Here is a 16,260-nt window from a genome sequence, read left to right on the forward strand (position 1 = left end):
TTATTTTATGTTTTTAAAGATTTTATTTATTTATTCATGAGAGACAGAGACAGAGACAGAGAGAGAGAGAGAGAGAGAGAGGCAGAGACACAGCCAGAGGGAGAAGCAGGCTCCATGCAGGGAGCCTGACGTGGGACTTGATCCCAGGTCTCCAGGGTCATGCCCTGGGCTGAAGGTGGCGCTAAACCGCTGAGCCACCTGGGCTGCCCATGTTACCTGTTTTAAAAGCAATTTAGTGTACACTAGAAAAAAATATTTCTAGCATTTGAGACCATGATGTTATAAAAATTATTTCTTAAGACAGAGTTTAACAAACTAAGTTGATTTAAAGATGGTCTAAAGAAGTATTAAGTAAATAAAGGTCTAGAGGGTAGGCAGCCAGGGTGGGAGCTGAGTAGGTGGTATGAGAACACCTGAAATCTGGGAAACACAACATATGCCCCTTCCCTACCACATTTACCAGCTAAGGAGGCTGGGGACCCAGAGTGGCATGGGAAGTTAGAGACTGGTTGAAGGTCAAATGATAGTGATAGCGTTGCCCTTTACTGAGTCCCTGCTGGGTAGTGCTAAGCAGTGGACACCTGTCTGCTCATTTTCACTAGGGCTCAAGGCAGGACTGTAATCCAGGCCACCTTGGATGTATGTAGCCTTTTCAACTGTCCTGCCCTGGGCTTCTGGCTGCAAGTGGCCTTTGGCAAGCCCAGGGGTATCTCCTCTCTGCTCCATCCTGGGAAAAGCCTAGACCTACCTTGCGAGTGCACCCTACCACCCTTATAGTACGTGTGAGTCAGTCTTGACCTGAGTTTGGGGGTCATGCCTGCTTTCTTTGTTTCAGGAGGTCTACATGTGAGAGTGAGGGAATGAGATTGGAGAGAATGAATGCCTTTCAACAAGCTCTGTGCAAGAGCACAGATGTGGTCCTGAATCCCTCTCCCATAACACAGGGCTGGGTTCCAACTCATTCTTAAATTGGATAGGGTCTTCCCATACCATGAAGAGCAGGTGATGTGTGATCCCGGAACAAGATAGAGGAAGGAGTGGGAGCCCTCCCTCATCAGTCGTGTGTGTCCTCAGACAATGGGAAAAAGCCTCCTTTGTGCAGCAAGAAAGGGGTTATTTCGGTCAAGCTTTGATCGTTAGTGAAGTCTGACCATGATCATGACCATGACCATGGAGGCTTGAAAAGCAGTATCTTCCTGATGGCTGGCAGCCAGCAGTGTCCAAGAGCTGAGGATGGGGGCAATAGAAGAGAAATACTCTGATGGACTTTATCTTTTTGGAAGAGCTCAAGCCCCTTTCGTCATGCTCAGAGTCCTCAACCGAAAGGGGTGGGTCTTCAATCCCCAGGCACAGCCAGGTGGGTCCTGAGTGGGAGCTCTTCACATGATTTGTCTTACATGTGATGTGCTGGGTGAAGCCGTGCCTGCCTTGGCCTGGGGTGCGTGGAGCCGGGTTTGATTTCCCGGCCCTTGTGCCCCTAGGATCATCGATGCTGTATGCCTTACACCCCCATCTGCATTGCCAAAGCTGTGAAGAATTCTGCTGAATCAGACGGCATGAGACGAGCTCACGTGAGTAAAGCAGCCTGTGCAGAAGAGCGGGTGTCAGAAGGCCCATCCCAGTCCCTCGCCTGCCGCATGGCTTTGAGCCTGGCACAAGGTCAGAAATTCTCTGAGCCTTCCAGTGTTAATGAGAGAATGAAATCAAGCACTCAGTGGGTTAGATCTTTACAGAGTCTAACATACACCACAAAAAAAGGCATTGATGATGATGTCTCTTAAAAGGCCCAGCATATGTTTCAAGGCCAGCGGTGGGTCTAGAAGGATGCAAGGCCCACAGATGGCTTTTGCCAGTGGCTTGACCGCTGAGGGATTTGCCCCTGTTCTCCGGGAGGGCCTTTCCTGGTTGTGCCCTTTCCCTGCTGGTGGGAATTGCTGCCCAGTTGTTTATAGGGAGTGCCTACATGAAAAGTCCTGATGGCTAGAGGGCGTGCCCTGTGGGTCCAGCCTTCTCGGTATCCTGCTAGGGCTGGGCTCTGAATTTGCCCAGCTGATTTGCAGTAATAACTTTAAAAAAAAAATGTCTCCATTGTTTGCACAGATTAAAGATGCTGTTGCCCTCTGTGAACTCTTTAACTGGCTGGAGAAAGAGGTTGGTTCTTAGTCTTTGTTTACCACATGGCTGTAAATTATTCAGAAGCTGTAAATGTGTGACTCTAACCGTGGCCCTCTGCTCTGGTGACCCTGAGGTCTAAGGTCTTGATCTAATTTTAGTACTCTCTCTTGGTAGTTCTTTCAGGAAATTTGGTGTGTATTTAGAATTTTTTTTTAATTGTTGAAAATAGTAACATTGATGAAGAAAGAATTTCCTTAACTGAGAGGACCTTTTCTGGGTCAAGGCATTGTCTTATAAGTGGAATTTCATTATAAGGAAAAATGACTCACAATAATATTATAGACAAGCTGATTGTATTAAGAGAAAAAGATCTTTGTGTACATTTTAGACTTCAATTTGAGATGTAAAACTCTGGATAGTATATTGACTCTTCGGCCATGAGTTTCTTACCTTTTCATTCCTTATGGTTGACAGCAGGGGGATTGCTTTGTGCTGTTATTAAACAATCTCATGTTCCCTTTAAGTGTTATATAAACAACTCTTTAAAAGTAGCTTAAATTGGAAAAAGAGTATCACCCTTACTCCCACCTGTGTAACTATTTTATTCCCTCTGGCTGTTGTTCTGTGTAAATCAATTTTACATGTCTCTCAGTGTATAGATATGATTTTGTATTTTATTTTATTCACTTAGTACCATAGTGTGAGCATTTTCCATGTGCTTTGAGGCCTTTAAAAAGGATCCAAATTGGAAAAAAAAAAAAAAAAAGGATCCAAATTGTAAAAGCATTGTGTGGTGACAGATGGTAGCTACACTTGTAGTGAGCATAATGTAACACAGAGATGTTGAATCACTCTGTTGTATACCTGAAACTAACATAGCATTGTGTGTCACCTACACTCAAAACCACAAAAAAACAAAAAATAAAAAACAATAGCAACAGAAAAATGGATCCAAATAGAGAGGTTGTGTTTAGTGGTTAGACCAATTTGCCATTCCTCCTATTTTCAAGTATTTAGAGCTTTTTTTTTTTTGCGCTATTATCAGCTTGTAATACTATCTTTGTGTTTATCTTTTTATTTAGGATGACTTTTTTAGGACGATATCCTAGCAGGAGATGCTTTTGAATTTTTAAACTTAGATGGATTGTTTGGGGAGGTTTTAGGGCATAACACAGAGGCAAATAGTTGAATCAAAAATTGAAAGGATAGAAACCCTTCTACTTTAGATAGTTTTGATAAGAGTCTTTGGAAATTCCCTCATTAAAGATGAGACATCAGCTGTGTCCTGTAGGTAGAAAGTTGGGACATGGGAAGTGAAGAAAAAAATAAGCTTTTAATGCATGCCCTTTAATATGTACGAAATGCATTGATATATTGCCCCAGATGGTTTATAAGCAACTCTCTTATAGGTGCCCAAAGGTGGTGTGTCTGAGATCTCAGCTGCTGACAAAGCCGAGGAATTTCGCAGGTAAGGAACCATGTCTGGGGGTGTGGGGGCATGAACCTTATGGTTATTTCTTTGGCAAGTTAAATGAGACTGAGAGGGCCCTGATTCTTGGCACAATAAAATCCTTTAAGCCGCTTTGCTCTCTGTGTCTTTCTGTTCTAGGCAACAGGCTGACTTTGTGGACCTGAGCTTCCCAACGATTTCCAGTACGGGACCCAATGGCGCCATCATTCACTACGCGTAAGGCATGCGGAGGAGCACGCTGCCTGGCTTTGCTGCTGCTTCTGCACAGAAGCCTGAGCAGGGGAGAGACATTATTTTACCAGAGGCCCCAATGCCCACCTCTATGTGTCTGTTGAAACTGTTCTTATATGGGACACGAGGACTTGTTATCTCTTGTTTCCTCTAAATCTCCAAGTCTGCCTTTTGGGAGCCTTGACCTCAGGTGTATGGCATTGATCTTCTCCATGATATAGTCAAATGGGTTGTCCCCTCTTTCCTTTCTGAGGTCACAAAAGCTGTATTCATAGCTCTTGATCATGGTGATCAGAATATTTTAGTGTTTGTCTTTCCTGATAATGGTAGCCTTCTTGATGTATGAGTCCAAACATCTTGTGAGCTCCATCCATCACCTCCTTACTGAAAAACTTATCACTAGGTTATTGAGCATCCTCTTGTGATAGGGAGGTAAGTAGCACCCTTTCTTTCCTCCCTGCGGGCTTGAAGCTTGGCACCCAGCCTATGGGGAATATCAGCAGATGATGTGCAAGATCCTGTGGACTCACAGCACAGAGTGTTCCCTGTACTCTGAGATGGGAGGAGCACTGATGAGTTTGGGAAATGAAACTTGGCTTGGTCATTAGGCTTTAGCTTCAGATTTGTCCAGTCGAATCGCTTTGCCTTGTGTTGAGCATTTTGAGTTCTTTGCTTCATGTCTGTGATATACACAATCAGTGGAGGAATGCTTGGTCTGTCTCACCGGGCTGTATATAGGCAGAGATCCCTGCCCCCCCCCCCCCCCCCCTTTTAATAATTGCTTTTAGACCTTTTAGTCTTGGGGCAAATTTTGAAGTGGTGTGTGGGAGACAGTCACAGATGTGATTGTGCAGTTCTCTTACATTAATGCTTCTGTTCCAAAATTAAAATGTAAAAAGGACTATAGTTTTTTTTGTCTTATGTTTAATTCAGGTGATGAATTTCTTGGCTGGATACTATCCTAGAATTTTGCATATAATTAACACATGAAAAAATTTCAGATCAAGGAGGGGGAGAAGTCTGCTTCTGCTTTGGCATTTTTACCCTGTGGGCTGTGGGAAGCCTGTTGAGAAGCAGGGCGCTGGAGCTGGTTCCATATCTGATTGTCTTTCTCAGTCGTTTGGCTTGAGTGTGACCACTGATGCCCTTGGTGCTGAAGAGAGGAGGTGGTGCCTGGAAATGAAGGAGTCCTTCTCTCAGATGCAGGACAGAGACTTGGAATGCTCCCTTTAGCATTTCCCAGTGCAGTGGTACTATCTGGAAATCAGATCACTCTTTAAAAATACTTCATGTTCATTTAAAAAAAGTGCTTCGGCATTAGAACATTGTGATCCACTCCTTTTCCCAGTTAAAATCCCTTTAGTTTTTCTCCCAAACTGAGACATTTACCTTCTGCCTGTCTGGTGGTGTGGGGAGCACATGGGGAGGCCCCTGACGTGGAATCTGAGGCAGGGGCCTGGACTCCCACACCCAGAGACAATGACTCTTGGCCGCTCCATTCCCAGTTTTCAGGACTATAGCATGGTCCTCTTGAATCTATTGATTATTATTTCTGTAGCTTTTATAATTATTACATGAATACCTGTTTTGTTCCAGATACAAATAGAGATAGATGTGAAGAAATACGTTCTTCTTCCCTCTCTTGAGCTGCTTATCCAGTTGTGGAGATAGATTGACTGGGTCTTTGAGTAGTTCTAGAAGATTAAATTATTTGGAATAATTGTGTGGGTAACTTTTAATTTTGATATAATTTCAGACTTACATAAGTTGTAAGAGTAGTATAAGGAACTCTTGTATGTCTTCTCCCAGATTCAGCAAGTAAATTTGTGGAATAATTAATTTTTAATTAACTTTCTTAGGCCTGTCCCTGAGACGAATAGGACCTTGTCCCTAGATGAAGTATACCTGATTGACTCGGGAGCTCAGTACAAGTAAGTGAACTACGGCTTGATTGGGGTTGGGTAAAAAAACTTGAATAGGGAGCAAGCCAGGCTCCAGCCAAGGGTGCTCAGCTGGGAATCTCACTCTGCTCCAGGCACTAATGGAATCATTCTCATGTCTTGTCCTTTTTTTCACCCCTGCTTGAACTTGTCCATTGGTGACTCTTCCCACAAAAGGCTGTTTGATAGAAATGTTTAGTTCTTGGCCGGAAGTTGTTAAATACTAAATAAATAACTGAAAGCAAGCTTTCAAAACCATTGGAAAGGCTTCTTCCGTAGCTCATAAACTGCGTGCTAGCTCTCTGGACTTGCAGCGGCCCCAGGGCCTTACGAAGTGAGGGATTAATTTTAAATGAGTAAATGAGAAACTAGGGTTGCCCCTGAATTTCTGAATTTCCATCTTGATGTCTCGCAGCTTTCATACTCAGCCTCTAGAAAGTTTCTCAGAGAAGAACCCAAGATTTTGCTGGATCTGAATGTGGAACCCAGGAGAAGGAGCTGGAATAGATATTGTCTGCATTAAGAGAGCACAAGCCAGGCCTTTTAATGCTCCATTCCCACTGCAGTTGGGACTGTGGCTGATGGAGAGCCTGAGTATTTTTTTTATTTTTAAAGATTTTATTTATTTTTTAGAGAGAGAAAGAGAATGAGAGCAAGATTGGAGGGAAGGGCAGAGGGAGAGGGAATAGGAAAGAATCTCACTGACCTGATGCTGAGTGCAGAGCCCTACATGGGGCTTCGGATGCTTAACCGACTGAGCCACCCAGGTGTCCCTGGAGAGCCTGATTATTTGGTGGGGTCCGCCACATATGTGGAAATAACAGCCTAGCGTGGGACACATTGGTTACCATTAATGATAATAGCTTAGAGCTCAGGGTGTTGAGATGATTCAGTTTTAAATTTTAGTAGGATTGCAAAATTCCCATTTCTATGTTAGGGGTGTGAATTAGTCCACTCTAAGAGATGCCTTTGGGTATTTTTAGGGTCTAGTCCTTTGCTGTCCTGATGGGAGGAATTAGAGGTTGGCCCTGTTTTGATAGAAGCAGTCTCCTATTTGCTCCTATTTACTTTGTCCTCCTCCCCCTCATTTATAACCCCGTGATAGTGTCTCCGATGAGACTGTCCTCACATTGTAGACCAAAAGTGCTTATGTCAGGGCCTGACAGAGTTCATTCTCACTACCTCCGACCATCCTAGCATTCATACTTTGTTTCATTTTATTTATTTATTAAAAGATTGATTAATTTGAGAGAGAGAGAGAGAGAGAGAGAGATAGAGAGAAGACCACAAGCCGGAGGGGAGGAGGAGAGGGAGAGGGAGAGAGTGAATCTCAAGCAGACTCCACACTGAGCATGGAGCCCGATGTGGGGCTTGATCTCAACGACCCTGAGATCATGACCTGAGGTGAAACCAAGAGTTAGATGCCTGACTACACCACCTAGGTGCCCCTGAGCAAAAGCTTATTTTTAGTGAACACTAATCTGTCCTTTCTTTTGGAAAGGGATGGGACGACAGACGTGACACGGACCATGCATTTTGGGACCCCTACAGCCTATGAGAAGGTAAGCTGGAGCAGAAAACGAGAGAGCCCTCCCTGTTTTCTTAAGAATGGCATTGCTTTTATGAAAAGGAATTGTATAATGAAGTAAAATTTGTCTGTCAGTTAGTAAAACAGCTCATTACTCTGGAGCCTGGCTTATCTGCTTCGTGATGTCCATTTAATTAATTACTGGAGAAATTTTAAAAGCATTCCATTTGCTAAGGTCAGAGCCACTCAGATTTCAGTTTACACAGCGTCAGTGTTCTCTTGAGTCAGGAAATCTCTATGGAGATGGGAGTGGGGTAGTGAAACGTCTGCTTTTTACACACGGTCTTGATTTGATTCTGAAAGCCACCTGCCTTCTTTTAAGTTCAGCATTTCCATCTATGGCTTACCTCAGGCACCCCCTGCAATGGTACACACTGCTTAGGTTGTGCTGTCTGGCGTGGAGAGGAGATGGCAGTGAGGTAGAGGGATGTGCACCAGGAGTCTGGAGGTTGGACTTCAGGTCTTCTCTGCTGTACACTGGCCCCGTGACTTGCCTAAAGCACTTAGACCACCTCCATAAAAAGGGGGGTAAGAATACCTGCCTCCAGGGCTGGTTGTAAAGGTGCCATGACCCTGGTAAGTTCCTGGATCAGTCCCTACCAGGTGAATGTTGGTTGAGTCTCTTGAGTGAATCTGTTTTTCTAGGAGCTCCTATAGGAAGTATATCCCAGGGGAAGAGTTTTATGCTAAGCTGCAGAGCAGATTTCATAGTTTTAGTCTTGTACCTCATCTGTTTGTAGACACGAGCACCTTAAAATAATTTGACCTCCGTGCCACATACCTTTGGCATGATTCTTTTGTGCAGGCTAAAGAGCTCGAGACCAGATTGAAGGGTGTGGGTTTAGTCATGGTTCTGTACCTTACTGGCAAGCCACTAAACTTCCAAGCAGCACTCTTCTTTTCCAGGCAGTAGGGCTAAGCCCTGAGTATAACACTGGTAAGGGGCACAGATGCTGGAGCAAGACCGCCTGGCTTCAAGGTCAGATGCTGCCAATTACGAGCTACACCATTGGCAGGCTAATTCATCTGTGTCAAGTGAGGGTGACAACAGAATCTCCAGCATAGCGTGTGGCGTTTAGTGTTCAGTGCTTAGTACCATGCCTGGCACAGGGGACTAGCTCGGTAAATGTTAGCTGGTGTCATCAGGATTTTTTGTTACTTTTCCTCGTCTTTCTCAGGCTTAAAGTGTATCAGAATGTTCATTACAAGGGAAGGACCTGTGGACTCATCTCTCTGACAGTTCTCTTTTAACTAAATTTAATTTCAGGATTTTCTAAAAAATCGGCCCTATGGCCCACCTTTTTTTTTCCACCAAAGTTTTTTCTTTTTACTCTGATTTTCTCTGTGGTGTTGCTAAAAACCTTCAGAAGCAAGGTTTTCTGAACTGCCGGGAAACTACAGGACCGAAGCATCATGTCCTCATTCTGCAACATGCCTCCTGGGTTTTCTTTGGCAGGAATGCTTCACATATGTCCTCAAGGGCCACATAGCTGTGAGTGCAGCCGTTTTCCCGACTGGAACCAAAGGTAGGTGGTTCCTTCTGTCATATGGCAGGCTTTTTCTTGTTCAGGCACCAAACATGTCTAAATTTGAGTAGGAGAACATTTCCTTTCTTGTCATGTAAGGCCCAGCCAGGGCTAGTGTTGCATGGAGTCTCCTAGAACCACTGACTGAGCTCAGGGAACCTCCCAGGGAGCCAGGCTTCGGTTTGGGCCTGACATCAGCGGTGTACCTCTCCTAACCACCTAAGGTGTTAGATGAGACATATAGGTGGATCCCAGGAGAGAGCAGCCAGGGCTGAAGGCCTCCAGACCTGAGTGGAGGTTGATACAGCCTCCTATCTGTCCTGCCTCAGTGGACCAGTGCCTCCTTTTGGGATCCTTGTCAGGATTTATTTTTCTGGGGACCTGACTTCACATATATACCAGATGAGGACTGATGGCTGGGCATTGGATCTGCTTAGATTGGGCCTGCATTCATCTCCCTTGGCATCTACTTCCTTGTAGTCTGTTTAGAGTCTCCTCTTTGTAATCCTGAAGCCTCAGGATCCCAGAGCCAGGAAGGGGATGTCTGTATCATCAACACCCTGAGCTGCTGCAAGGTATCCAGCCCCTTCACTGGCTTCCTGGACAAACAGTTCTCTAGCTTTAGACTGAGCTCCAGACTGGCTGGGGAGTGGCCGTCCTTGGGAGCTCTGATTGTTAGTTCTTTCTTAAGCTGGGTTGAAATCAGAGCCCTCCAGTAACTTTTACACGTTGGTTTCTGTTTCACTTTCTGGAGCCAAGCATAATAAATCTAATCTCTAAAGTGCTTTGCAAATTGAAAAGTACTGGACAAATATCATCAAGTGGTTCTTATGTGTCTTTCAGGACACCTTCTTGACTCGTTTGCCCGCTCAGCTTTATGGGATTCTGGCCTGGATTACCTGCACGGAACAGGACATGGTGTTGGGTCTTTTCTGAATGTTCACGAGGGTCCTTGTGGCATCAGTTATAAAACCTTTTCTGATGAGCCTTTGGAGGCAGGCATGATCGTCACTGATGGTAAGTGTCCCTCACATCCAGGGTGTGCACGGGTCTTTGAGCCTGTATGAGGCTCTCTGTTGTTTCTTATATTTTGATGATCTTAAAGTAAATTGGATATAATTTCCCCCTTTTGTCACCTTGAATTTAACAAGACAACTTTTTATGATTATAAAAGTGGTACGTGTTCATTTTAGAAAAGGTGAGACTGTGGGACAGTGTGTGGAAGATGAAAATCATTTGGAATCCAACTACCTAGGGGGAAACATTGCTTAATATTTTGATGTTATAGCTGTTGGTCTTTTATATATGTGTGTATCTTTTTTTTTCTAATCATTCCGATTCTACTGGATGGCATATTGTTTGTATTCTACTTTCTTACTTAATGTACTACTTTTCCCACATCATTACCAGATCTCTGCATAAATTTTAATGCCTGCATCGTGAATGTGCTCCAGTGATTTATTTGGTGAACCCTCTGTAATTGTATTCCCTACCCTGGCACCTGTTTTCAGGGACTTAGGAACCTTTTTGTTCTTCGAGTACCTATTGGGGGTAGCCTTATGGAGGAGGCATCTCTGGGCTCTTGTGGCTGGACTTGAGTGGGCTCTTGACCTGTTTCCCCTGCTCCTTCAGAGTGGAACTGTCATTCCAGGAGCAAGCCCTTCCCCTCTGTGTGCACGTGTCCATCATGGGCTGCTTTTCATTTCTGGGTTTGATTTCTTTTAGAGCCGGGGTATTATGAAGATGGGGCTTTTGGAATTCGCATTGAAAATGTTGTCCTGGTGGTTCCTGTGAAGACCAAGGTAGGTGATTATTTATTTATTAATTTATTTAAAATTTTTCTAATTTCTAATGAGGCAAAATGAAGATGTTTGTCTTTGGAGCCACGAATGTGCCATTCTGGAGCCAAACTGGATCTTCCTTGCCCCGATATCAGGGAGTCCCTTAGAAATTACTCTCCTCTGCGAAACCAGAAAGAAAAACCTTAGTGAATTGGGATCCACAGCTGGAATTCATGGGCCCCAGGCAGGCCCCTGCCAGATGTGATTTGGAGCTCTCTCTGAGTTTACTGGAGACTGCTTCTTGTCATGATGCTTCCTCTACTGGGGGCAAGTGTTGGGGCTGAGAGAGGTGCTTGTTTAACGGCTCCTCCCAAACCCGGGGCCAGGGCTTGGAAACTGTATTTTCAACAAATGTCTCAGATGATTTTTATTGGGTAAAACTGAGGAACCCTCAGTTATCCATGGGTCAGGCCCCGCAGGCTGGTGATTAGACAGGTCTTTTGCCCTCCACAAGACAGGTGCTTCACCTCCCCATCACTATTATCAAGAGGTTACAAGGCTTGAGGTGCTAGGCTTTACCTAGAAGACCCATTTATTCCTGTTCTGTGGTGATGGTGGAAATGGAACAGTTGGCAAGAAGTGGCTTCCTTTTTTTTTTTTTTTTTTTTTAAGAAGTGGCTTCCTAAGCCTGCTCTCTGCTTCCACATTGAAGTCACTGTCCTTGTGAGTGGCCTCTCACCTCACTCAGTCCCACAGGCCTTGCCAGGAGCAGAGACCCAGCATGCTGGCAGGTGCCCTGGCCATTCCATGCTATATATATAGCATGGACAGACCTGTTATCAGTCACCTGATGAGACCAGCTAGTCAAGGCAGGACACATGGTTAACTTAAATAAAAGTGATGTTGGGGACTTGTACTCCGATAGAGTCTTGAGAACCCAAACCAATGATGCCCCTCATCCAGACTCTACCATGCTCTGCCCCTGCTGCTTCTCTTTCACAGTGGACATTAGCTTGCAGACCTGCTGCTGACAGCCCCCTCCTTGGCATAGCGGAGCAGCTCGAGGACAGTGGCATCAACTGGGTTCATTGTACCTCCTGGGCCTATGAAAATGCCGACCGGCTTACCCCTTCTTGGTTTCCTAGTCACACCTGGCCCCAGGGCATGGGGGCGGTGATCATGTCTGGGGGGAATGACCTCATGGTGGTTCACTGTGGTAGAGAGGAGTAAAAACTTGTGTTTTCTTCCTTTTCCAACAGTATAACTTCAATAACCGGGGAAGCCTGACCTTTGAACCTTTAACTTTGGTTCCAATACAGACCAAAATGATAGATGTGGATTCTCTTACAGACAAAGAGGTAATGAGGGTGGCTTGGAAGAGACAGAATGAGAGTGGGGGTGGAGAGCTTACCTCATATTCTCTAGTCTGTTCTCACTTTTTTAGAGGTGTGTGCCACCTGAGTCTGAAAATCCTGGGTCTCCTGAGGACTATAGGTGCTTGTCCTGCATTTATTTGTTGGCTCTCCAGGTAGAGATAGTCCTCCTTGCACCATTGTGGGGCTGCAAGTCTATGACTGGGACTGGTCTATGTTGCTTTCCTTGAGGCCCAGACCTGTAGGTGTGCTGAGGTGCGTTTAGCAAACCATGGTCCACGCGTCTTCTCTCTGAAAAGCCGGATGGGTGGTAGGGCCTGTTGGCCATTGCATATGCCAGATTGTTTTCTCGTGTTGAATGAAACATTAAGGGAATGAAAAGCAAAATCTATTATCACATGCCCAGTTTTCACACAGAGAGAAGAGAGGTGGTGCCTACTATCTGGTCACTCCAGGCTGTGAAACTCTTTGTAAAGCTTGGAGCACAGTGGTGCCCACTATCAAGCTCAGAGGGTTGCAGGTCTTGAACCCCCCCTCACATCCTGTGGTGGGTGTCCAGGCCCACAGGGCCAGGTGAGGCGGCAGGCCCCGGGACCCAGAGTAAGGCCTGAGGGATCAGGCAGGTGATGAAAATCAGAGTAGAGAAAAGGGTCAGAAACAGGGCAGGAACAGTCAGCACTGGACAGACAAACCGTTCCCAAGCCAGAAGCCAGGAGGACACAAGTTCCAGAGCAAGGCAGGTGACTGATGGGAGCCAAAGGCAGGACAAGCATGACAGGTTACTGTAGGAGCAAATTTTTGTTGCCCAGAAGAGCCACTGGCCTCATCCTGGGGACCTTGAAGTGCCCCTTCAGGCATCTGGGCCTCATGCTTGGCACCAGAGCAAATGCCTCCAAGGCCTGAGGAAGCCTCGCTGTTGGACTGTAGAATGGGACTCCCCAGCCAGAAGCCTCTTTTCCCTTATCCAGCTCACAGATGGGTGACAGAAAAAGGCCATCTACTTCCTGCTTAGCATGGGCACCTCTGCTTAACCATCATTGTCCTTGACCAGCCAGATGTCCCCACTCACGGCACTTAAACGAGGGGTACTGTTGTGGCTTTATTCAGCATGTAGATGGTGCTGGACAGGAGATAGCTTGTCGGCAGCACAGGGTCCAGTGTGTCTCTGGCAGGAAGAGTTCCTTCAGCAATCCAGGGGCTCGTCTTGAGCCCCCCTAGGGTGACTCAGGTGAAAGGGAACATGAACATATGAGTGGGCATGGAAGCCATCCTGCTTTGAATCCTTGGTGCACCGTAGGAGCCAATGTCTCTTCTCATGGGCTTGGATACAGCTTCCAGGGTCTTAGCAAGGGATTCTCCTGCAATCCTGTAAAAAGTCACTCTCCTCTCGGCAGCCCATGGCAGTGGCTTCCTACCACATAACTCTAGGTCACACAGTCTTTGCTGTCCCTATAAAGTGCACTATCAGGAGCCATTCCTCCCAGTGATACTCTACTTTGTCCCGGGAAATAGTACATGGGGAGGAGCAAGGCCATTCTTCTTTGAGGGAGAGTTTTGTTAACCTAACTCAGTCCACCCCATGACATTGGACATAGACCAGTGGGCTCTGTTGTCATCATTGGTTCATTACTACACTGTGCACGGCCAAGTCACTGAACTGTTCTTTCTACCAATTAGTTTTTATAGGGCAGATAGTATCTTCTTAGCCTTAGATCATAAGCAAGTTCCTACAAAGAGCAGTAGATGTATTTAACATATCAAGCAGAGTACATTTGTTGTTTCTTTTAGCAAAAGAATCTTTTTCCATGTACCCCTTAATAAATCTGGGGCTTCATTCTCTTTGAAGGCACATTACTACCCACAACCAGATTCTTTCCATTTGGCTTTTATGATACTTGGTCATGCCCGTTACCATCTCCCAAACAGTCTTTTTGGTTTCTTTAGGGACTTTGTGGGTTGGGTTTGCATTCCCATTCTTTATCACCAGATGGCAGCTGAGGACTTTGGTCATGAACATGGGCGGCTGCAGACTTTCAAGGCCTTTGGGATGTTGGTCAGGCCCCACTGAGGATGTGGGTACAACTGAAAGGGTCTTAGGGGACTTTGACCTTGGCTTCAGGGTTGGCTGCCTTGGGCTGCAGGCTGTCTTGTAGCCCATTCTGACCCATAGCAGTCTGCTAGCTTTTGACACCCTGTCCTGCTCCCCAGCTCCCAGCAGGGGCTAGTAGATTCTTAATAGTGGGGAGTGGAGCCCTGGCTGGGTCAGAGCCCCCTGGCAGTACCACTGCATCTGTCTGCCCATCTTAGTCCCTGAGCTCATCCTTGTACGTGGGCAAGACCATAGTCCCTGATGTCCATCCTTTTGTAATACCACTGCCTTCCCACATGGTGTGTGGGTCATCACAACAGCAGCATAGATGATGATATTACTCTTGCCATCCTCACTGCAGCTGAGTGTCTGGTCAGGCCCACTTCATGGACAGTGAAGAGAATAGGTGGTAGTCCTCTGGGTAGAACTTGCTTCACTCTAGCCTTCACACCCACCCTGCCCCAAGGGGGAGACTTCACCCTTTTATGGCTACAGAACTTTCACCATCAGGTGCCGGGAATCAGCTCTGACCCAGGCACCAAGTCCTGTCAGACCTCCTTCATTCTTACCTCTTTTTAAAAAAATCTCTTGGGGTGGTGGGCACATTCAGCTGAGTGTCTGAAAGTTAAGCTCCCAGCCCCATCCTGTAGCACCGCAGTCCTTGGTCGCCAAAGGTTTGGGGTTCATCTAGATAGCCACACTCCCAAGACCCATAGGGGCTCAGCTGATCCTAGTTTATTCAGCTTTGTCAGTGGATACAAATAGGAAACTCAGTGCATTGGTGGGACACCTTCAGGTATGTCTCTTAGCAGGGCTCTTACTGGCCATCTCAGCGCTAGTTTTCAGTACTCTCTCCTCCACTGCCACCCTGAGATGGCGAAGGTATTTGGGAACAAGGCCACATAGGTGGGCGTAGAACCTACCAGATTGCCTGCCCCATCCCTCTTACAATGTCCTGTGGTTGTGGCTTCTGGGGGTCCTGTTGAGAAGAATACCTGGTTCCAGGTTACTCTGACTCAGGGGAGCCCAACACCATGACTTGCTCTCAGGTAAGTATGGTTCCTTCACACGCAGTAGACTGTTCTGGAAGCATTTTGCCGGAAGTGATGTGGCCTTGTCCCATCGATTTCCAGGGAAATAGAACACGAGGAAGTCACTTGTCCCTAAGTAGGGGGAGAAGGTTTTGTGTATCTTTGTCCTCAACTTGTAATCCTGGCACTCGGGGCCTCCCTGTTTGCCCATGGAATCCTTGGGAGGGGTGTGAATACCGCATTTGGCTTTCTCCCTTCTTGTAGTGTGATTGGCTCAACAACTACCACCTGACCTGCAGGGATGTGATCGGGAAGGAATTGCAGAAGCAGGGCCGCCAGGAAGCTCTCGAGTGGCTCATCAGGGAGACACAGCCCATCTCCAAACAGCATTAATGCCTCCCTGGTTTGGGTTTTTGTAAGATGCTCCAGGGAAGGGAAGAAACCTGGCAGATTCCTGACATCTGTCTCCTTTCCTCTCCTTCCTTTCTTCCCCTTTTTACTTTGAGATTCTAAGGAGAACTGAAAATCTTCTTATCCTCTTTGATATTTTCTTGCAAACACTCGATCTTTTATGATTTTTTTAATTATTGAGAACGAGCCAAGAATAAAATTGCTGCACTGGAAGGAGGGTCCCCCCAAAACTGAACACTTGACCCGGGGGGACGCCTCGAGCAGCCACAGTGAGTTCTCTGGCCCGTGATGGTGAAGCCCTGCGCGCTTGCTCTCTGATGGTTCCAGGTGCTAGTACATCATTCACAATCTCCTTGATTCATGGGACTGTATTTATGATCAGTGAATAAAATGTCAAAATGTACTCTGTCTCAGCCGTGTCTTTCCTCGCATCACTGTCCACCCTGCGTGTTAGACAAGCTCATTCCTAGGGCTGGTGGCCTTTGGGGGAGATGTTTTCTAGGTAGAAGGTTCCCTCTGAGGGCAGATCCCTGGCCTCCCCACATATTTTCTGGCTTAACTGGAAAGCCTCCCTTTCTTTTCTCTAGAAAACCCAATATTTTGGTGAGTATGTCAAAAGTGAGTCTTCTGTGGTCCATCCGGTGTCACACATTGCGGGGTCTCCCCCGCACACCAAAGCCATCATATTTCCTTGCTTGTGCACA

At 46.1% G+C, this 16,260-nt stretch overlaps 1 protein-coding gene across 9 annotated transcripts in view; it reads left to right on the forward strand.

The window, feature by feature from the left end:
* XPNPEP1 (X-prolyl aminopeptidase 1) overlaps window positions 1-15,959 on the forward strand; it is a 54,534-nt gene extending 38,575 nt beyond the window's left edge. For all 9 annotated transcript variants that reach the window (XM_077877678.1, XM_077877685.1, XM_077877680.1 and 6 more), the window contains 11 exons: window positions 1,482-1,571; window positions 2,101-2,151; window positions 3,525-3,583; window positions 3,725-3,802; window positions 5,677-5,748; window positions 7,259-7,319; window positions 8,802-8,871; window positions 9,715-9,888; window positions 10,597-10,673; window positions 11,912-12,010; window positions 15,410-15,959. In XM_077877678.1, the coding sequence (XP_077733804.1) occupies window positions 1,482-1,571; window positions 2,101-2,151; window positions 3,525-3,583; window positions 3,725-3,802; window positions 5,677-5,748; window positions 7,259-7,319; window positions 8,802-8,871; window positions 9,715-9,888; window positions 10,597-10,673; window positions 11,912-12,010; window positions 15,410-15,538 (960 nt within the window). In that variant the 3' untranslated portion in view covers window positions 15,539-15,959. The remainder of the gene's footprint in view (window positions 1-1,481; window positions 1,572-2,100; window positions 2,152-3,524; window positions 3,584-3,724; window positions 3,803-5,676; window positions 5,749-7,258; window positions 7,320-8,801; window positions 8,872-9,714; window positions 9,889-10,596; window positions 10,674-11,911; window positions 12,011-15,409) is intronic.
* Window positions 15,960-16,260: the final 301 nt, after the last annotated feature.

Source organism: Canis aureus, chromosome 29 (assembly GCF_053574225.1).
Source record: "Canis aureus isolate CA01 chromosome 29, VMU_Caureus_v.1.0, whole genome shotgun sequence".
NCBI classification, from domain to species: Eukaryota; Metazoa; Chordata; class Mammalia; order Carnivora; family Canidae; genus Canis; species Canis aureus.